This window comes from Trichechus manatus, unplaced genomic scaffold (genome assembly GCF_000243295.1).
Source record: "Trichechus manatus latirostris isolate Lorelei unplaced genomic scaffold, TriManLat1.0 scaffold00254, whole genome shotgun sequence".
Taxonomy (NCBI): Eukaryota; Metazoa; Chordata; class Mammalia; order Sirenia; family Trichechidae; genus Trichechus; species Trichechus manatus.
This window is the reverse complement of record NW_004444190.1, coordinates 2,425,491-2,449,334: the sequence shown is the minus strand read 5'-3', so window position 1 is coordinate 2,449,334 and position 23,844 is coordinate 2,425,491. Positions and strand designations below refer to the sequence as shown.

Below are 23,844 nucleotides of genomic sequence, written 5' to 3'. Positions count from 1 at the left end.
GGACTCTTTGGGATTTGCTGTATATAGGGTTATATCATTTGCAAATAGAGATAATTTTACTTATTCTTTTCTAATCTAGATACTTTTTATTTCTTTTTCTTGTCTTACTGCTCTGGCTAGGACTTCTAATACAACATTGAATACAAGTGCTGAGAGCAGGCACCCTTGTCTTGTTCCTGATTTCAGTAGGAAAGCTCGTAGTTTTTTTCCATTAAGTATAATGTTGGCTGTTGGCTTTTTGTATGTTTCTTGAATCATATTGAGATATTTCCCTTCTATTCCAATCTTCTTTGGGATTTTCATCAAGAAAGAGTATTGGATTTCATAAAATGCTATTTCTGCTTCCATAGAAATGATCATGTGGTTTTTGTAAAGGAAGACTTTTTAAAGGAAAGAGTAGTCTCAGGAATTTAACTTAAGGAATATTGGTAATTTTAGGTTTGATACATGATTTTTCTCCTTGGCCGGAAGCAAAAAAAAAAAAAAACCTCCATCAATTTTTACTTCTTTAAATCTAAGCAGTGAGGGGACATTTCAGAAATTCTTTCTACAGAATAAGGGAAAGAAACTTTAGATGCTAATTAACATCCATTCACTGTATTTGTTTCCAGTTTTGGAATACATCTGGTATTTTTGTTTTGTGTTATTTCTTAGTGTACTATAGGAATATTTTCTGTTTCTCAAGGATAACAGCATTAAGTGGGTGCTTAGTTCTGTTTGGATGGCACCTGACAATGTTACTCTGTTTATATTTTGTCATTTAGGTAAGAATTAAATCTTAAAATTTTCTACAGGGGAAGTCAGCACAACTGGACTAAACCAAAGCTAAGAAGTTTCCTGAATACAATCAGACACTTGAGGGACAGAGTAGCAGGGGTAGGGGTCTGGGGACCATGCTTTCAGGGGACATCTAGGTCAACTGGCATAACAAAGCTTATTAAGAAAATGTTCTGCATCCTACTTTGGTGAGTGGCATCTGGGGTCTTAAAAGCTTCCAAGAGGCCATCTAAGATGCATCAAATTGGTCCTAACCACTTGGAGTAAAGGAGAATGAAGAACACCAAAGACGCAAGGAAAGTATTAGCCCAAGAGACCTCATCAGCCTGAGACCAGAAGAACTAGATGGTGCCTGGCTACCACCAATGACCAACCTGACAGGGAACACAACAGAGAGTCCCGGCTGGAGCAGGAAAAAGGTGGGGTGCAGAACTCAAATTATATTAAGAAGGCCAGACTTAATGGTCTGACCAAGACTGGAGGTACCCCAGAAAGCATGGCCTGTGGATTCTCTGTCAGCCCAGAACTAAAACAGTTTCTGAGGCCAACTCTTCAGACAGGGATTGGACTGGACTGTGGGACATGAAGTGATACTCGTGAGGAGTGTGCCTCTTAGCTCAAGTAGATACAAGAGACTAAACAGGCAGTTTCTGTCCAGAGGGGGATGGGAAGGCAGAGAGGGTTAGGAGCTGGTTGAATGGACGTGAGGAATCAGGGGTGGAAAGGAGGAGTATGCTGTCACAGTATGGGGGGAGCAATTAGAGTCACATAACAATGTATGTATAAATTTTTGTATAGGAAAAAAAAAGAATTAAATCTTAAAATTTTGAAATTTATAAATATATCTTCAATGGTTTTACTTACCGATAGAGTATATTGGAGAGATACGTGTTTATCTAGATACAGAAAAGAATGTACTAAAATGATTTTTGAAGTAACACTGCAAGGAATTTTTAAATTAAAAATTTCAGGAATAGAAACTTCACTTTGGAATTTTTAACTGAGTTCACAATTGAACGTATGTTAACAGATGTACTTCTAGTATTAAAACAATGACAGTAAATAAAATGCTTATTATCTGTTGAACAGTTAATGGGAAAAACTGGATTATTTCCAAATGTAATCATGTCACCATAACTTGTAATCATAGCACATGTTTTGAAGCTTTTGTAACTTCTGCTATTTGTAAGAGTAATAGATACACTCGTATTCATGCTTAATCATGTTGATTGGGTGCCGGGGTGAAAATTGTCCAATATCTGTGTTTTATCATCTAAACTTACCTCCTTCATGTCTTCTTATTCTTGATTTCTTTTAAGGTTGCAGGTACCCTTTACACAACCCTGCTGAAGGGTTAGGGAAATAGAATCCTCAAACAGTAATATTCAGAGTACCCAGCACAGGGGCTTTATCTACCTTTACCTTACCTATTGCCATGGAGTCGATCTTGACTAATAGCAACCCGATGGGACACAGTGGAACTGTCACATAGGATTTCCAAGGCTGTAATCTTTATGGAGCAGATTGCCACTTCTTTCTCCCGCACAGCAGCTTATGGGTTTGAACCACCAACCTTTCTGTTAACAGCCAAGTGCTTTAACCACTAATGCCAAAGATGAACAAATTGAAGATTTTTATCAACTTCTGCAGTCTGAAATTGATCAAACATGCAATCAAGATGCATTGATAATTACTGGTGATTGGAATGCAAATGTTGGAAACAAATAAGGATGAATAGTTGGAAAATATGGTCTTGGTGTTAAAATGATGCCAGAGAGGGCATGATAAAATTTTGTAATACCAATGACTTATTCATTGCAAATACCTTTTTCAACAACATAGATGGTGACTATACACGTGGACCACACCTGATGGAAAACACTGGGATCAAATTGACTGCATCTACGGAAAGAGATGATGGAAAAGCTCAATATCATCAGTCAGAACAAGGCCAGGGGCCAACTGTGGAACAGACCATCAATTATATGCAAGTTCAAGTTGAAGCTGAAGAAAATTAAAACAAGTCCACAAAAACCAAAATACGACCTTGAGTATATCCCACCTGAATTTGAGACCATTTCAAGAATAGATTTGATGCATTGAACACTAATGACTGAAGAGCAGACGAGTTGTGGGATGACATCAAGGACATCATACATGAAGAAAGCAAAAGGTCATTAAAAAGACAGGAAGGAAAGAAAAGACCAAACTGGGTGTCAGAAGAGACTGCAACTTGCTTTTGAACATCAAGTAGCTAAAGCGAATGGAAGAAGTGAATTAAAAGAGATAAACAGAAGATTTCAAAGGGAGGCTGGAAACAACAAAGTGAAGTATTATAATGAAATGTGCAAAGACCTGGGGTTAGAAAACCAAAAGGGGAGAATATGCTCAGCATTTTGCAAGCTGAAAGAACTGAAGAAAAAATTCAAGCCTTGAGTTGCAATATTGAAAAATTCTGTGGGCGAAATATTGAACGACGCAGGAAGCATCAAAAGAAGATGGAAGGAATACAGTCACTGTACTAAGAATAATTGATCGATGGTCAGCCATTTTTTGAGGCAGCATATGATCAAGAACTGATGATATTAAAGGAAGAAGTCCAAGTTGCACTGAAGGCATTGGGGAAAAACAAGGAGCCAGGAATTGACGTAATACCAGTTGAGATGTTTCAGCAAACAGATGCAACGCTGGAGGTGCTCACTCGTCTATGCCAAGAAATTTGTAAGACAGCTACCTGTGCCCGTTCCAAAGAAAGGTGATAAAACAGAATGAGGAAATTATCGAACAGTATCATTAATATCACACGCATGTAAACTTTTGCTGAAGATAATTCTAAAGCAGTTACAGCACTGTATCAACAGGAATCTACCAGAAATTCAAGCCAGATTCAGAAGAGGACTTGGAATGATGGGTATGATTGCTGATGTCAGATGGATCTTGGCTGAAAGCAGAGAATAACAGAAAAATGTTTACCTGTGTTTTATTGACTGTGCGAAGGCATTCGACTGCGTGGATCTTAACAAGTTATGGATCACATTGCTTAGAATGGGAATTCCAGAACACTTAATTGTGCTCAGTTGGAATCTGTAAATAGACCAAGAGGCAGTTGTTAGAACAGAACAGGGGGATACTGCATGATTTAAAATCAGGAAAAGTAGGCATCAGGGTTGTATCCTTTCACCATACTTATTCAATCTGTATGCTGAGCAAACAGTCCGAGAAGCTGAACTATATGTAGAAGAATGAGGCATCAGGATTGGAGGAAGACTCATTAACAGCCTGCAATATGCAGGTGACACAACCTTGCTTGTTGAAAGTGAAGAGGACTTGAAGCACTTACTAATGAAGGTCAAAGACTGCATCCTTTCGTAGGGATTACACCTCAACCTAAAGAAAACAAAAATCCTCACAACTGGACAAATAAGCAACATCATGATAAACAGAGGAAAGATTGAAGTTGTCAAAGATTTCATTTTACTTGGATCCACAATCAACGCCCAAGGAAGCAGCAGTCAAGAAATCAAACTATGTATTGCACTGGGCAGATCTGCTGCAAAAGACCTCTTTAAAGTGTTAAAAAGCAAAGCTGTCGCTTTGAGGACTTTGGTATGCTTGACCCAGGCCATGATATTTTCAATTGCCTCGTATGCATATGATAGTTGGACAACGAATAATGAAGATAGAAGAAGAGCTGATGCCTTTGAATTATGGGGATATTTTATATACCATGGACTGTCAGAAGAACGAACAAGTCTGTCTTGGAAGAAGTGCAGCCAAAATGCTCCTTGGAAGCTAGGATGGTGAGACTTTGTCTCACATACTTTGGAGATGCTATCAGGAGGGACCAGTTTGCTGGAGAAGGACATCATGCTTGGTAAAGTGGAGGGTCAGTGAAAAAGAGGAAGACCCCCAGCAAGATGGATTGACACAGTGGCTACAACAGTTGTCTCAAACATAGCAATGATTGTGAGGACGGTGCAGGACCAGGCAGTGTTTCGTTCTGTTGTGTGTAGGGTGTCTATGAGTCGGAACTGACTCAATGGCATGTAACAGCAACAACCAGTTGTCAGGCATTATAGTGTTTAGTTCTTATTTAAACTTCACAATCTCCCCCTCTTTTAAAAAAAAAAAAAGGTTAGGACACTAAGGCTTTGAAGATTTAGAACTTGTACAGCAAGTACGTGATAGAACAAGGATTTGATCCCAGGTCTCTTTGATGACAAATTTCCAGCTCTTATCCTCTAAGCCAGTGGTTCCTAAACCTTAGCATGCAGAATTTATAGGTCTAACTAGTTTCCAGGTGATGCTAATTGTGCCGGTCCTGGCTACTACACACTGAGAACCACTCTTCAGTACTCTGCTGCCTGACTTAGCTCCTTGGAGGAGTAAATGAGGGCATTCATGTACCATGCTTATGTTAATGACAGCTAACATTTGTTGAGTACTTACCAGTCCGTGGGTGGCACAAATGTAATCACTCAGCTGTTAACTCAAAGGTTGATGGTTTAAATGCACACAGAGATGCCTCTCAAGAAAGATCTGGGTGATCTTCTTCTGTAAGTTCACAGCCATGAAAACCCCATGGAGTGCAGTTGTATTCTGAAACACCTGGGGTTGTTGCCATGAGTCAGAATTGCCTCAATGGCTACTGTTTCTTTCTTTTTTTTTTTTTAATCATATCCTAGACATTATGTTAATTCCTTTTTATCCTCATATTAATCTTAGTAAATATTATTATAATTCAGGGAGAGAATGGGGGCTGTGATGGCTACTTAAAAGAGAAGGAAACTATCTCTAATAGAGATAGAGGTTCACTAAGGTAGTTTGATAGTGAGTTAGCATCAGAACTGGTTGTTGTTCTCATTATTACTTCTGTCAGCTGAGCTAGTGTCGCGTACTAGTACCCCTGGAGATATCTCCAGCAGCAGATTTCACGCTATGGGAAAGTTGAGGGAAAAGGAGACACTGTTTTCCTTTCTTCCGCTGGTGCCTTGTGTCCTTGGGAAACTATCTATCACAGGGTAGGCCAGGGAGGAAAGGATTTCCTTTCTTTTCATACCATTCTCCCAGCATCCTGAAGGTTAAGATGATGCAGTTGGTTATTCTGATTATGATGTGATTCTGGAAATGACCTATATTTCATTTAAACTGTGAGATCTTTGATAGTCAGTAGCATGGATAAAAAAGATTCCAGGAGATTTTGTATGTAAGAATTGTCTTGGTAATACCAGTGCATTAAATTAGAAGATAATGTTGACTGGCTGTAGTGTCAGCCTACCTGTCCTGCTGTCCCGGCACGGGCTCTCAACAGCAGAGGTGGAGAGGATAATTAAGTCTGAACGTGTACTCTGCTTCAGAATCTACGTAGGTTCTATATTTGCTTTAAAGCTTAAAGAGAACATTTAAGGCAGTTTGAAAAGGTGAGATCACATTTTGATACACGAATAGTTTGTGTTTGGTTCTATTAAAAATTTTGTTGTGCCTGTTGTGTGCAAGATACTTACAAACATAAGAAATGTTTGACTCTCCTCTCAGAAAGAATTCACAGTGGACCTCACAATTGAGTGTTTATTTAATTTATGTAAGAGCATCCAAATCTGAAATCAGGATAGTGTGATGTAAATCTGGTCTTAGAGCTACTGATTTGATGATTTCCATGATATTCATATTTGAATCCTGGGACAAAAAAAGTATTTTTTTTAATGCGGTAGCTATTTACAAAACAATTAGAGCTATATCCCAGGCTCCTCACTCTCAGCTTGGAGTTGTCCCTGATTTAGGATGGCTTTATTTATTGTAGAGATCTATGCCCTAGTCTTAAACTTTAAACTTTCAAATAGTTATGACTATTACTACTTTTTTGGATATCCACTTCTGTGTTTTATCCTTTTTTAAAAGATTTTAAACACAGTAAGGCAAATCCTAGAAACAATCAAGAACAAAAAAGAAATGCAATTTACCAGACTGAGTCCAGTACAACTAGATGATACTCTGCTACCACGACTGACTGCTCTGACAGGGATCACAATAAAGGGTCCCGGACAGAGCTGGAGAAAAATGTAGAACAAAATTCTAACTCACAAAAAACGACCATACTTACTGGCCTGACAGAGACTGGAGAAACCCTGAGAGTATGGTCCCCGGACACCCTTTTAGCTCAGTAATGAGGTCACTCCTGAGGTTCACCCTTCAGCCAAAGATTAGACAGGCCCATAAAACAAAACGAGACTACTGGGGCACACCAGCCCAGGGGCAAGGACTAGAAGGCAGGAGAGGACAGCAGAGCTGGTAATAGGGAGCCCAAGGTCAAGAAGAGAGAGTATTGACATGTCGTGGGGTTGTTAACCAATGTCGTAAAACAATATGTGTACTAACTGTTTAATGAGAAGCTAGTTTGTTCTGTAAACCTTCATCTAAAGTACAATTTAAAAAAAATGCAATTTAGACACTTAACTTTTTGTTAGAGTGTTGAATTTTAACTTATATGGCTTGATGGAAAGAATCACTGGTGTATTTATTCTGGTTTGTTATAGGTTAACGAAGCCCTTGTCGTTTGCTGATTGTGTTGGGGATGAGCTGCCATGGGGATGGGAAGCAGGGTTTGACCCTCAGATTGGTGTCTACTACATTGATCACATCAACAGTAAGTTTTGCTTTTTGGTGAAAGAAAACACATCAGAAAAGTAATTCCAAAAAAATCTACCTTGTCACACAAAAGGATAAACATTTTACAAAGTGAATTTTCTTATTTTAAAACAGCTTTCTCAATGACTGATATTTAACTGAAATACACAGTTTGGAAATTGGGGCACGTGTGTTGAGTTGGTCTTAGATGGCAAAGAGGGAGAAAGAGAAGGGACATCTGGTTTGTCTGTCTGCCTGTTTGCATGTCGGGGAGCGATTTTTGTCTTCAGCACAGGCTTAGGGGCCTCATGAAAGCCACTTACTGGCCTGTGGAGGCCCTGACCCATTTTGGCTCACCTTTTCCATGACAGTACACTTTTAGATTAGGGTTCCTCTTCTTCTTGTTCTTGTCACTGAAAGAGTTGGGCTTTTGGTTCATTGTGGCCTAAAGACAAGGCACAGCTGTGTGTGTTGGCACAGGGATGTGGGGTTGGCACACATCAGCAATTCTGGAAGACAGAGCAGTAGCTGTGGGAAAGACAAAACCCTTTTCTTGTTTCCTGTTTTCTTTGTTGTTGGAAGGGTAAAACCTCCTGTAACAGCTTAAATCTTATCACATCCCTTGAGTGGTAAGCTAGAGCATAGGATTACCATGGCCAGCATACTCACTGTTATAGTTTTGCTTATTTCACTTAAAAATGGTTAGATTTTGAGGAATACACAGTGGATTTATTCCCTTTTATTTCTCTTACGTCTCTTCTTACATTAAATATTGCTATATAACACAGTATTCTTTACTATCTAAGAATAAAATCATTATAGAAAAGTATTTTATTTGATACTTCATTTGTTATAGCTTGCAGCTCCCCTTGTGTAGATATACATTTTTTGAGAGGCCAAAAACCCCTGGATTAATAGCTATGCTTTCTTAGAAAAACCAAGAAAATAAATATGTAAAATATGTTCATATCGCTTATATTTAGTTTGGGAAAATATCTATGGACGGATAACTGTCAGGGGCTTTCTTTATCTGTGCAAATATTGGGTTTGGGAACTGAGGGAACTGCACTGCCCGTGCCTGAAATCTGCAGAGGCTGAAGATGAATGTGGGTGAGACCTGAGCTTGGCTGAAAGGCTTTGTGTGTCTCCAGGCGATCAGGCGATCTGGTATGAGGCTCCAGTGAATATGAGTTCAGAATGAAGACCTTGCTTCCAGTACTGATATTTTTAAAAAGAAGTGTTCTGCCTAGGAGACAACCAAGAACAGATTATAAAACATTCACCCCCAACGCAGTGGCAGGTAGGGAACCAGAAAAGATGACTAGGAGGAAGCATGGCATGGTGGATGTTCCTTTTATGATAGTAGGCTTGCAGGCAGGGTTGTGAATCACTAAGAATTACAGTGGAATCGATTTGAGGGCTATGAGGTAGTCTAGTTCTCAGAGGTCAGTGAGGTAGAGGGGTTGAAAGGAGTATGCACTTTGAAGTATGAGGCCAGTTTTTCCAATGAACTCACAGTTATCAGTTATCTGTTATAGTTGAGCATCTGTTGTATATACTGTTTGGATATCCAGCTTTTATGCATATACTACTTCAACACAAATACAAATAACAGCTTCTGTAAGTTGTTGCCTCTGTCACTTTTTTATCTGATTAGAAGCAGTGTGGCTTTTTTTTTTTTTTTTTGGTAGAGGTACTGTTTTCTACAAATTCAGTGAAGAATTGACAAGTGTGTATTTTTTTAAAATTAGATTTTAATTTTTTATTTCTAATACACTTCTCTTGATACTATGTTGTTAACATACTAGGTTTTGTTGCTTATTACTTATTGGCAACCAAACATTTTAATAAACCACTGTACCACCAGGGTTAAGGTAGAAGGGACTAATTTTCGTAAAATTAAGTTCATTTTAAACAATTGTGATTCATTCTTAAGTTATTGCCAATAAACAATTCAGTGGAATATCTAAAATGTATAATGATTTAACTGTTACTTTTATACTTACTTTACACGGACAAAAGTTCAACTTTATTTCCTTAATTTAGTAGTTTGGAAACCAGAGACCAGCCTAGCTGTCCTCGTTCAACAGAAGTAAACTCTCATGGTACCAAAATGAGAAAATGAAGTTTCTCAACCTCCCTCTCAACATCTATAAACTTTTCTGTATCTAAACCCACCTTCTTTCTCAATGGAAGAGGTATTCTTCTGGACTCCCCTCCCACACACAGATTCCCTCTTTATGAGTTGTATATCCTGTTCTTCTCTCTTTTGGTATCTTTATTCTTTCATGGTTTTAAAAATTTCTCCACCATTTCTAGTGTTTCTTTTGTCTTAGTATGTAAATATTGCAACTCTCAAAATGAAACCAAATCAGAACTAGAAAATCAGATAAATAACAGCAAGCCCTGCCCCCCCCAACCATTCTGCAGCCATGATCTTCTCTTCTTTTCCCTTCACAGCCAAATTTACTGAAAGCCAAGTAGTTGTTGTTTTATGTCGAGTTGCTTCCAACTCAGTGATCCTATATGGCAGAGTAGAACTGCCCCATTTCCTGGGCTGTAAACTTCATGGGAGTAGATTGCCAGGTTTTTTCTGGTGGGGTTGAACCGCAGACCTTTCGGTTAGCAACCCAGCACCTAACCATTGCACCACCAGGGCTCCTTACTGAAAGTCCCAGTCTGTGCAAACTTCTCTTTCTCCATTGTTTCCCACTGTTGTGCTGAAACTGCGGAACTGCTCTTGTCAAGACCTCCTGAGGCCTCGTAAACTGATGACATCCAAAGGACGACTTACAGTGTTGTCTTCCTTATCTGACAGGGTCACTTGTCACCGTGAATTACTCCCCCCACTCTTTATTCCTTTGGATTTCATGACATGGTCTGTTTTAAACACCCACCCCAATACCTGACTGCTCCTTCCGAGTTTTCTTTTGCCAGTACCTGGTATCTGGATATCTGGATTTCTCTAATAGTCTTCTGCTGTTTGCACCCTGCAGATCTTCTTGGGTGAATAGCTTCAATTACTTTGTTCAGTTTGGTGACTGCCAAATTTGTCTCTTAAGTCTTTTCAAGAGCTGCAGATGCATTCATTTGATTCCTTGCTATAAGGCTCTTCCCGGTCTGCTCCCAGATGGCCTCTCCATCTTCAGCGTCTGCCCTGCCCCAGCACTGGAGGACATTCTGAGCGTCCACTTGTGCCCTGTGCTCCTTTGCTCTTTGTGTATTTCTTTGCATTTGTTAATTCTAGCCCCAAGCACTGTCTGCCCAGCCCCTGGGCCCTCTCATTTGGCCATCTCCCATCTACACTGCGTCCCCCTGCTCAGGGGTCACTATTTCTCAAAGCCTTTCTCTGACACTCACTTTTCCACCTTGTGGACCCATCCTCATTCTGGCTTACATTTCTATAGTGCCAATACTTACGGATTTTTTTTTAAAAAAAAAAAAAAACAACACTTGTCATATTGCATTTTAATTATCTATTTGTATATTTTCCTCACTAAATTATGAGTTTCTTGAGGGCAGTAACTGTGTCTTTGATTTCTTTATCTCTGGTGCCTAGTATAATCATACACTCTTAAATGTTAGAAGGAAGAACTTTATTTTTTAACTCAGATTAAAAGCTTTATTTGCTTTTGAAGGAATTAAAGTACATTTCACATTTAAATTATGCTTCAGATTATTTAAAAACCTGATTGTCAGAATATAAATTTTTAAATCTACCATTTAGCTTTAGTGCAGTAATGGTATCCTAACGGCATGATGGATTTAATGTGCCCTAAAGTGCCCAAATTACCCACAGCAAGTAGTTTAACCACTTAAAAGGATGTGATCTGTTATCTCATTAATCTTCAAGACACTCCTGTGAAGCAGTTCAGGGAGCAAATGTTACTATGTTCTCATAACAGCTGGTCCACACATGTGTTGTATCTTCACATTGTATAGTTTCAGCATTATTTTCTCTTTATTTTAGTAAAAAAATGAAGTAAAGAAATGTTTAGTTGTTTGAAACTATTTCTATCTAACACTGTCAAATATTTTTAAGTAAAAGATTTGACCTTGATAATAATAGTTATTTTAGGCCTTAAGAGTTTTATGGTAGAACTAACATTTTAATGGGTGTGTGGAGTTGGGGATATGGATATTGGTGGGGAAAGTTTGTAACTATTACACATGAGACACTGTAAATCACATTTTAGTAGGGTCAGAGTTGTACCTTAATTTTTTTTCTCTTTTAATAATTGAGATGTTATTTATGTACAAGAAAATACGCAGGTTTTAAGTGTCAGTTTTTTTGGTGAATTTTGACAAATGTATACTCCTCACTCAAGATAACTGAATATTTCTGTCAGTTTGTCTGTCATTGGGGATGTCTGTCAGTTTGTCGTACTGTGGTGACTTGTGCATTGCTGTGATGCTGGAAGCTATGCCACTGGTATTTCAGATACCAGCAGGGTCACCTGCGATGGACAGGGTTCAGCAGAGCTGCCACACTAAGACAGATTAGGAAGAAGGACCTAGTGATCTAATCCTGAAAAAGAATAGCTAGTGAAAAACTAATGGATAGCAATGGAACATTCTCTGATACAGTGCCAGAAGATGAGCCCCTCAGGTTGGAAGGCACTCAGAATATGACTGGGGAAGAGCTGCCTCCTCAACATGGCAGAGTCGACTTTAATCATGTGTTTGGAATGAAGTTTTTGGGCCTTTATTTGCTGATGTGGCATGACTGAAAATGACAAGAAACAGCTGCAGACATCCATTAGTAATCGGAATGTGGAATGTATGAAGTACGAATCTAGGAAAATTGGAAGTTGTCAAAAATGAAATAGAACACTTGAAGATCAATATCCTAGGCATTAGTGAGCTGAAATGGACTGGTATTGGCCATTTTGAATCAGACAATCAGATGGACAATCTATGCCAGGAATGACAAATTGAAGAGGAATGCATCACATTCATTGTCAAAACAACATTTCAAGATCTATCCTGAACTACAGTGCTGTTAGTGATAGGATAATATCCATATGCCTACAAGAAAGATCAGTTAATACAACTATTATTCAAATATATGCGCCTACCACAGCCAAAGATGAAGAAATTGCAGATTTTTACCAATTTCTGCAGTCTGAAATTGATCAAACATGCAATCAAGATGCATTGATAATTACTGATGATTGGAATGCAAACGTTGGAAACTACGAAGGATCAGTAGTTGAAAAATATGGCCTTGGTGAAAGAAACGATGCCAGAGATTGCATGATATACTTTTGCAAGACCAATGACTTATTCATTGCAAATACCTTTTTTCTAGCATCATAAACAACAGCTATACAGTGGACCTTTCCAGATGGAATATGCAGGAATGAAATCAACTACATCTGTGAAAAGGGACGATGGAGAAGCTCAGTGTTATCAATCAGAACAAGGCCAGGGGCTGACTGCAGAGCAGACCATCAGTTGCTCCTATGTAAGTTCAAGTTGAAGCTGAAGAAAATTAAAACAAGTCCGCAAGAGTCACAAAGTATGACCTTGAGCATATCCCACCTGAATTTAGAGGTCATCTGAAGAATAGATTTGACACATTGAACACTACTGACGGAAGACAAGACAAGTTGTGGGATGACATCAAGGACATCATATATGAAGAAAGCAAAAGGTCATTAAAAAGAAAGAAAAGACCAAAATGGATGTCAGAAGACACTGAAACTTGCTTTTGAGTGCAGAGTAGCTAAAGTGAATGGAAGAAATGATGAAGTAAAAGAGCTAAACGGAAGATTTCAAAGGGTGGTTTGAAAAGATGAAGTATTATAATGAAATGTGCAAAGACCTGGAGTTAGAAAACCAAAAGGACAGAACACACTCAGCATTCCGTAAGCTGAAAGAACTGAAGAAAAATTCAAGCCCCAAGTTGTAATATTGAAGGAGTCTTTGTGCAAAATATTGAACAATGCTGGAAGCATCAAAAGAAGATGGTTGGAATACAGAGTCACTATACCAAAAAGAATTGATCGACATTCAACCATTTCAGGAGGTAGCATATGATCAAGAACCGATGGCACTGAAGGAAGAAGTCCAAGTTGCACTGAAGGCATTGGTGAAAAACAAGGCTCCAGGAATTGACAGAATGACAATTGAGATGTTTCAACAAACTGATGCAGTGCTGGAGGTGCTCACTTGTCTATGCCAAGAAATTTGGATGACAGCTACCTGGCCAACCAACTGCAGGAGATCCATATTTGTGCCCATTCTAAGGAAAGGTGATCCAGCGGAATGTGGAAATTATTAAACAATATTATTAATATCACGTGCAAGTAAAATATTGCTGGAGATGATTTAAAAACAGTTGTAGCACTGTATCAACAGGAAACTGCCAGAAATTCAAGCCAGATTCAAAAGAGGTGTGGAACAAGGGATATCACTGTTGGTGTCAGATGGGTCTTGGCTAAAAGTGGAGAATACCAGAAAGATGTTTACCTGTGTTTTATTGACTCTGCAAAGGCATTCGACTGCGTGGATCATAACAAATTATGGATAACATTGCAAAAAATGGGAATTCCAGAACACTTAATTGTGCTCATGCAGAACCTGTCCATAGACCAAGAGGCAGTTGTTTAAATGGAACAAGGAGATACCGCGTGGTTTAAAATTAGAAAAGGTGTGCATCAGGGTTGTATCCTTTCACCATAGTTACTCAGTCTGTACGCTGAGCAAATAATCTGAGAAGCTGGACTATATGAAGAAGAACCGAGCATCAGGATTGGAGGAAGACTCATTAACAACCTGTGATATGCAGATGACACAACCTTGTTTGCTGAAAGCAAAGAGAACTTGAAGCACTTACTAATAAAGATACAGCCTTCAGTATGGATTACACCTCATCATAAAGAAAACAAAAATCCTCACAACTGGACCCAATAAGCAGCATCATGATAAACGGAGGAAAGATAGAGGTTGTCAAGAATTTCATTTTACTTTGATCCACAATCAATGCCCAAGGAAGCAGCAGTCAGGAAATCAAAGAACGTATTGCATTAGGCAAATCTGCTGCAAAAGACTTCTTTAAAGTGTTAACAGGCTGAGATATCACTTTGAGGACTAAGGTGCACCTCACGCATGGTATTTTCAGTCGCTTCATATGCATGTGAAAGCTGGACAATGAATAAGGAAGACCAAAGAAGAATTGATGCCTTTGAATTATGGTGTTGGCGAAGAATATTGAACATACTATGGACTGCCAGAAGAACGAAGAAATCTGTCTGGGAAGAAGTGCAGCCGGAATGCTACTTAGAAGTGAGGATGGTGAGACTTTGTCTCACGTACTTTGGACATGTTGTCAGAAGGGACCAATGCCTGGAAAAGGACATTATGCTTGATAAATTAGAGGATCAGTGTAGAAGAGGACCCTCAACAAAATGGATTGACAGTGGCTGCAGCAATGGGCTCAAACATAGGAACGATTGTGGGGATGGTGTAGGACTGGGCAATGTTTTGTTCCAGTCACTATGAGTCATAACCTACCTGACTGCACCTAACAAGAACAACATTTTGGTGAATTTTGACAAATGTATACTCCTCACTCAAGATAACAGAGTATTTCCATCACCCAGTAAGTTCTTTCCTGCCTTTTTCTAGTGAAACACTCTCAACCATTGTTATTTCTATTACCATTGCTTAGTTTTTCCTGTTCTAGAACTTCATATAAATGGAGTATATTCTATTTCATGAAGAGATTCTTTTACTCAACATGTTTTTAAGGAATATACCGATATACACAATAGCATGAGTGAATATTTTAGTATCTGACAAAGGACTTAACAAACATGAAGAACTCCTGAAAATCAACATTAAAAAGATAAACCAATTTAAAAATTGACGACAGACACTTCACAAGGATATACCGGTGGCCATATTTATTTTCATCCATTCTATTGTGTGCATCAGTAGTGTATTCCCTTTTATTCATGAGTTGTTATTACACTGAACAAATCACAGATTTTTAATCTATTCTTCAGTTTAAATTGTTTTTAGCTTCTGACTGTTATAAATAAGGCTACTGTCAACGTTCTTGTACAAGTCTTTTTGTGGGTATATGTTTACATTTCTATTGGGTAAATACCTAGGAATGCATTTGCTAGGTAGTAGGGTAGATGTATGTTTAACTTTTATAAAACAAACTGCCAAACAACTTTCCATAGTAGTTGTATCATTGTATATTCCCACCATTTAATGTTTGATAGTTACAACTGGTGTTTTCAGTCTTTTATATCTCATTAAGCTTTTAATTTGAATTTCTCTGATGTTAAATATGTTGAGTATGTCTCCGTTTATTTTATTGGCCATTGGTGTATCTTTGTTGATGAAATGTGTGATGAAGGCTTTCCTATTTTTAAATTGGGTTGTCTAATATTGATTTTTAAAAATTCTTTGTATATTCTGGATGTTTATTTTTTGTCAGGCATATGTACTATGAATTTTTTCCCCCCCGCTCTGTGGCTTGCCTACCCATTATCATAATGATGTCTTTTGATGAGTAGACATTTTAAATTTTGATGAAGTTCAATATGCCAGTTTTTTTATGGTTAATATTTTGAATATCCTTTTAAAGAAATCTTTCAAAATTGTGAAGATATTCTCGAGTAATTTCTTCTTGAACCTTTATGGTTTTAGCTGAAACAAGTAAATATGTGTGATGTGAGATGAGGGTCAAGGTCATTTTTTTCCTTATGTATATTGATTTATGTACCATTTGTTATCATGACTTTTATTTCACTGTTGGACTGACTTTGAGCCTACCTTGAAAATCATTTGAGTGTATATGTTAATGTGTTCTTTACTCTGTTCTGTTGAGCTATTTGTCTCTCCTTTAGGACCACACTGTCTTAGAGTTCTGTGACTTTGTGGGAAGGTTTGAAACTGGGTATTATAAGTCTTCCAACTTGGTTCTTGTTTATAAAAATTGTTTTTGTTTAAAAAATCAATTATAAGTCTTTCACATTTCCATGTAAGTTGTAAATTCAGTCTTTGAATTCCTAAAAAAAAGATAGAAGTTATAATTGGTTTTGTGTTGAAACTGTAGGTAAATTAGGGAATAATTTACAATTATATCAAGTATTCAAGGCATGAACATGGGATATATCTTTGTTTCTAAACGATCTTCCCTTAATTCTCTTAACATTATCTTGTAGTTCTCAGTGTAGAGGTCTCGTATCCCTTTTGTTAAATTTAATCTTGAGTATTTTATCTTTTGGATGCTATTGTAAATTATATTTTTAAAGCTACTTTCCTATTGTTTTTCTTTAGCACATAGAAATACAGTTGATTTTTGTATATTGATCTTGTATTTTGCAACCTTTTTGTTTCTTTTTGTAAATTCCTTTGAAATTTCTATGTAGAAGATCCTGTCTTATAAATAGGGGAAGTTTTGTTTCTTCTTTTCCAGTCTGTACTTTGTCTTTTTCTTCTCCGCTTTCCTTTTTTATTGTTATATTTTTGTACTGTTTAAGAGTATTTTTATAGCGTTTAAGATCGCCAATATGATATTGAATAGAAATGGTATGAGGGGATATTCTTACGTTTTCCTTGATCTTAGGGAGAAGTCATTCAGTCCTTCACTATTAAATATTATATTAGCCATAAGGATTTCCCTCCCTCCCCTTTTTTATGGATGCCCTTAATCAGGTGGAAGAAATGTCCTTTTATTCCTAGTTTTCTGAGAGTTTTGTTTGTTTTATCATGAATAGGTGTTAAATTTTGGGTAGTTATTTTTCATGATTTATTGATATGGCCATATGGTCTTTCTCCTTTATTTCGTTAATGGAGTATGTTACATTCATTTTTGAATGTTGAACCAACCTTGCATTCCTTAAATAAACCCTACTTGGTCATGATATATTATCCTTTTTATTTTTTCTTGGATTCAATTTGCTAATATTTAATTGAAATATTTGTGTTTATGAGAGATATTGATCTGTTTTCTTCTCTAATAATATTGACAAGTTTTTGGTGTCCATCCACAGAATATAATCTATCTTGGTGAATGTTCCATGTACACTTGAAAATATAGGTAGTCCCCGACTTAATGACATATTGAAGTTACAATGAACCACACTTAGGACCGTCCGTCTTTTCTTTTTGGTACATCTTATGATTAGTAATATGTACTGCATATAGTGTTGGCAGTGCATAATTCGCTGATGTTATCACTCTGAGGCATTCACTCACAGATGTTCAATTTTATGATTTACTGTTCGAAACACTGCAATATAGTCGGTGTCAGTGTCGGGAGTTGTAACAAATAGACAGTTGAGCAGTGTTCAACTCTAATGACATATGACAGTTGAACTGTGCACACGCCCAACAGCCGTTGCAACTCTGACTTCATTGTTAAGATACAGACATTGACTTCCTTGTACACCAGGCCTATAGCATGATCTTATTTAGCGTTTTGTACCATAAAAAGCATCAGTTGTTAATTTGAAGCTGAGTTGTTCAAGTTTTTCTAACTGTAACACTTGCATGACTTATACCCCCAATAACATGTCTAGCAAAAGAAGTCATGCCACTGGAAGTTCTAATCCAAAAATGAAGGTGAGGAAGGCTCTAGACATGGGTATAAAAATGAAGATCGTTAAGGCCTATGATAATGGAAAGGAAGTTGGTGAAATAGCACGAGAAAGGACTGTCTCATTCTACTGTTTCAACAATCTTTAAGGATAAGAATAGGATTTTGGAGGCAGTTAAAGAAGTGATTAGCAGAAAATTGTCAGTTTTAACAAACAAGAGGCGGAGGCCAATCCATGAGATGGAGAAGCTGTTGATGATTTGAATAGAAGACCAAATCCAGAAGAGGATTCTTAGGAGTTTACTGACGATTTAAATGAGAGCGCGCAGCCTTTTTGAAAACCTGAAGGAACAGCAAGGAGAAGACTACAGTGAGTAATTTAATGCCAGTAAGGGCTGGTTTCATTGCTTCACACACAAATTTGGCTTATATGTTGTGCATATAACTGGAGAAGCAAGAAGTGCTGATGTTGAAGCTGCTGAAAAATTCAAGCATGAGCTAGACAAGATGGAAGAGGAAGGAGAGAAGTTGTCAAAAAGTTTTACTGTGAAAGGATTAGCTGAAGTTTTTTGTAAGCTAAATCAGGGTATTTAGTTGCTTGAAAGCTTGGACCCAAATGTTGATCACTTTGCTAAAGTTGATAAGCAGATTCAGGAAGCAGTGAGGTGATACTGTGAGATATATGAAGAAAAAAAGAAAAGGACCGTACAGACAACTCTAATTTTTTTACTAGAAGTGTGGTCCCCATTCGCAGGGATAAACCAGATGATCCCAGACCTTCCACGAGTGGAATTATTACCACAACTGACAAAATGCCAGCATCATCCAACTCTTCATCATCGGAGTAAATTTTTATGGTTTGTGTATTTTTTATGTATGTATTAAAATATATCTGTAAGTTTATATGCAATGTTTCCATCCCCCAAAGACAAATAAAGATTGAATTTATATAGATACTGATAATAAAAGGCAATAATAATGAAAACTAAAAAAAAAAAAAAAGAGGTTATTTGATTTACGTCAGAACCGACTTAGGACGAGTAATTGGAACAGAACTCCATCGTAAGTTGGGGACTACCTGTAATGTTAATTCTACAATTGTTGCATGTTTTGTAATTGTTTTCATCCTATAAAATTTTCAATTTAGATATTGTATTTTTCAATTCTGTGATTTCCATTTGTTTTCTTATTTTACAGATTCAAAATATTTCCTAAAATTCTCCGTCTTTTCATCTGTTATATCTGTGCTTTTCTGTAGACACTTTCACATACTTAATCATTGCTATATTAAAGCCTTGCCTGCTAATTCCAACTCGTAGGTTTCTAATGATTTATTTTTCTCTTGATGTTAGGTCACATTTTCCTGTTTCTTTGCACTTATTAATATTTTATTGTATGTGAGGCACTGTGGATCACATGTTGTAGAGACTCTGGATTCTGTTATCTTCACTTGAAAAATATTGGGCTTATTTTATCAAGTAATTCCTCCGTCATCCCAATTCCATTATTGAGACCCCCCAGGAATTTATTTTTTAATTTTTTTATTGTACTTTTCAGTTTGAAAGTTATTTTTTTTTATATAGCTTCTACTTTTTTGCTGAAAATGTCTGTCTTCCCATTCATTTAATAGTGCATGGTATAATAGCTGCTTTTAAGTCTTTGTCTGATAATTACAATATCTGTGTCAACTCGGGGCTGGCTTATATTGATTGCCTTTGCCCTTGAGAGTTAGTTTTCCTGGTTCTTTGTATGTCACATGATTTTTAGATTGTATCTTTGACATTTTGAGTATTACAACATTCTGGATCCTGTTAAAATCTTTGGGAGAATGTTCATTTTTCTTTATTTATTTTTGTTTTAGCAGGCAATCAACTTGGTTAGTTTTACACAGGAAGGCCTGACCTATCTTCTGAGGGCCATTATTCTAAGGTCAGTTTAGTTTGGCAGATCTCTTCTGGTCTGCCCTGTGTGTGGACTACCTAGGGGCAGCCTAGGACTAGTATAGTTGTAGATACTGGTATGGCTCAGTTCTCAAATCTTTTGTTATGTTGATTTCAGTTGGTTGAATTTATGCACAGCAACGGGTTTGGTTTTGGCACTAAAAATTGAAGAACTTTAAAATTATCTTGCTAATTTCTGTTTACGTTATCTCTAGACTGTATCCCAAATTTGGTCCTTTAGCATCTTTTCCACTGCCATTCTCCTAATCCAGACCCTCACTAAACCAAAACCTGACCAAACCTGTTGGTGTTGGGTCGATTTGACTCATAAAGACCCTCATTACTTTGTGCCATTTGTTCCTTTTATTTTTATTTTTAAAAGTATTTTATATAAGTAATACATATGCATAGGAGAAAAGTAGAAAATGTAGATTAACAAAAGGAAGAAAAAGTTATCCATATTCTCACAACTCAGATACAACTTAAATACTCTAAATCTTTTAGTGTTGTATCCGTCTGTACTTTTTCCTGTGTGTGTGTGTGTGTGTGTGTGTGTGTGTGTATATATATATATATATATATATATACTATGTATATATATACATATATATGTATATACTATGTATATATATACATATATATAGTTTTAAATATTTCATACCTCAAGCAGGATTATGTTATACAGGCACTATTTATTATAAACTGCTATTTTCAATGTATAAAGCCTTTCATATCAGTGAATATTCTGCACCATCCCATCAACTCTTGATAGTACAGCTTCCCATTTCTGTCAGATGATCTTCCTATAAAATATAGCTAAGATCTTGCCATGCCCTTCCATGGAACCCTTCAGTGGTACCCCATTGCTTACAACATGAATTTCACATTTATTAACCTGACATTCAAGAGACCCTAGGCTAGTGTCCAGCCACTCAAGGAAGAAGTGAGAAAGTATATTAGAATGTGGAAAGAGCCATCATAGGGCTAGTGGAACAGGGTGATCACTCAGTGGAAGCACCCATGCATTCTAAAGAGTATAGTCATGGCTACTTAGAGGACATACTTTAAACTGATAACCAAAGGGTGATTGAGTTAATTAGGCCTGGAGAAAGGGGGAATGGAGTAGGGATGGGGGTTGGAAGAAGGAGGAACCTCCTGGCAGAAGGAAGACCACAAATAAAGCTGAAAGTCTAAGGAGGCTAGAGAAAGCAGGAATTGGTCAAAGAGATGAGGGTAATTCAGTGCAGCTGAAGGCTGGTATGAGTGGGAGAATGGTCTGTGATGGCTGGAGAAGAAAACGGGCTAGCTCCTGAAGGGCTTCTTGACTGGAATCTTTGAAAACACTGCCTGTTCTATAGGGCCTTACTTTTTCAGCCAGAGACAACCTTCTGTCTCTAAACTGCTGTGGCACTTAACCATTCTCCTCTGAAGGCGCTCATCACTTTCTACTGTAGAAAAGAGTTTTCTTTCCTTTTCCCTTAAAAAAAAAAAAAAAAAAAAAAAACCATGTGCTTCAAATTCTTGTATTTTTCTGTAAGTTACTTGGAAGGAAGGATCATGCCCATACCTCTTGTTTCTCCTGTTGCATATAGTAGGTGGTCAATAAATGTGTGTGGCAGCAACAACCAGATAAATAAATGTAGCCAGTACTTTATAAAAAGGAAGATGAGGAAAGTTACTCATATTCCTTTCATTCGTTTTTCCTGAGCACAGCAGGAGGAGTAGAAATATGTATTACAGGCAGAAATGATATTCTTTTGCAGGAATCCAACATTATCTGCCATAAGCTCCTGTAACTCACAATGTGTTCTCTACTTATAAAGTTCCACATTTATAAAACTGAGGAAATGTGTATTCCCTCGCGGTACGTGACAGTTTAGCAGTATGTGATATATTTCTTCTTTCATATAGTAGACAACATGCAAATTATATTGCATTATAATACAGTGATCTCCCAAGGCCACCAGGTCTTCATAGAAAATACCGCATTTGTATAATACACTTTCGTTGAGTATTTACATTTAATAAATATTCTTCACAAATCTATTCAGCAAATATAACTGATGGAGATGAAACACAACTCTGTTTTATGAAGCCTTCTCAGATGCCTTTGGGAATCCTCTTTTGTAGTTTATTGTACAGTGTTTCAGACATGTATGTGGTTCCTGCTGAATCTTTTATAGCATACGTATTTAATCTACTAGAGTATTTTTGCTGAACTATCTGAAACAAATGCTGATAGTTTATTATTGCTATTATTGCACTTAATTCATTTAAATGTCAGTTAATGTTGCTATTGGTATTTTGTGGCAATTTAGCTGTTGACAAATATTTTATTGAGAATATACCAATTTCCCACTACAGAGGGAAATATGATTAGAAAAACCTCTAAAGATATTGAGAGAGAATTGAGAGTACATATCTTATTATAAGCTCTGGTGGCACAGTGGTTAAGAGCTCAGTTGCCAACCAAAAGGTGGGCAGTTCAAATCCATCAGCCGCTCCTTGGAAATCCTGTGGGGCAGTTCTTCTCTGTCCTATAGGGTTGCTATGAATTGGAATCAAATTGATGGTAACGGGTTTGGGTTTTTGAGTTTATCTTATTATAACTATTATATCTTTAAAACATTGTTATGGATTAAATTGTATCCCCCAAAAATGTGCGTCAGCTTGGCTAGGCTACGATTCCTAGTATTGTGTGATTGTCCACCATTTTGTGGTCTGATGTGATTATCCTATGTGTTGTAAATCCTAACCTCTATGATGTTAATGAGACAGGATTAGAGGCAGTTATGTTAGTGAGTAGGATTATGTTGTATTTTGAGTCAATCTCTTTTGAGACATAAAAGAGAGAAGCGAGTGGAGAGAGAGAAGGGAGGGACCTCGTGCCACCAAGAAAGAAGTGCTGGGAGCAAAGTGTGTCCTTTGGACCCGGGGTCCCTGTGCTGAGAAGCTCCTAGACCAGGGGAAGATCGATAACAAGGACCTTGCTCCAGAACCAAGAGAGAGAGAAAGCATTCCCTGGGAGCTGGTGCCCTGAATTTGGACTTTTAGCCCCCTAGACTGTGAGAGAATAAATTTCTCTTTGTTAAAGCCATCCGCTTGTGATATTTCTGTTATAGCAACACTAGATAACTAAGACATTATTTAAAGTTTAAATAACTATTTAAAGTTTTTATATATTTTTTCAATTTATCTAATCTATTTGGTTGATTTATTAGTTATGTATTGATCCATAACAAATTATCCTGAAACCGAGTACCTTAAAATAACATTTATTATCTCATAATTTCTGTGGGTTAAGAAATCTGGGCATGACTTAACTGAATCCTCTAGTTCAGGGTCTCTTACAGGCTGTTTTCAAGGTGTCACCAGGCTTCAGTCATCTTAAGGCTTGACTGGGGAAGGGTCTGCTTGCAATCTCAGTCATGTGGTTGTTGGCAGGATTTAATTTCTTGCTGGCTGGAGGCTGCCCTCATTCTTTGCAGCTTGCTTCAAACAGCAAAAAAGTCAAGGAAAATCAGAGAGAGAACGGAGGAGAGAGAAATAGCAATCATAGTCTTTTGTAGTCTAACCTCAGAAGTGCTATCCCGTCACTTATTCTGTTTTCTATTAAAAGCAAGTCAATACGTCTAACCCATACTCAGAGGTGTGAATACCAAGAAGCGGGGATTATTGGGTGCTGTTCACAGTTTTGAAAACTATTTTAAGACTAAATTTATATTTGTTGGAGGATGAGTTCTATACTTTGGGCCAGGTTGCATTTATGTATATAAATGTGGGAAATAGATAAACGTATTAAATGTTAAGATAACCAGAGACCTGAGTTATAATGAATATTTAAAATTGAGGAGTTTAGACTTTTACTCGCTGAGCTCTGCCCACCCCTCACATTTCCCAGGTGGCTGGGCTGCCCTGCAGCGATGATGTCCTTGAAGATTC

The 23,844-nt window shown here is 37.4% G+C and overlaps 1 protein-coding gene across 1 annotated transcript in view; it reads left to right on the top strand.

Moving 5' to 3' along the window:
* Positions 1-23,844, top strand: part of WWC2 (WW and C2 domain containing 2) — a 339,751-nt gene that overhangs the window by 172,621 nt on the left and 143,286 nt on the right. The window contains exon 2 of the mRNA XM_004389676.1: positions 7,311-7,420. Within this exon, the coding sequence (XP_004389733.1) occupies positions 7,311-7,420 (110 nt within the window). The remainder of the gene's footprint in view (positions 1-7,310; positions 7,421-23,844) is intronic.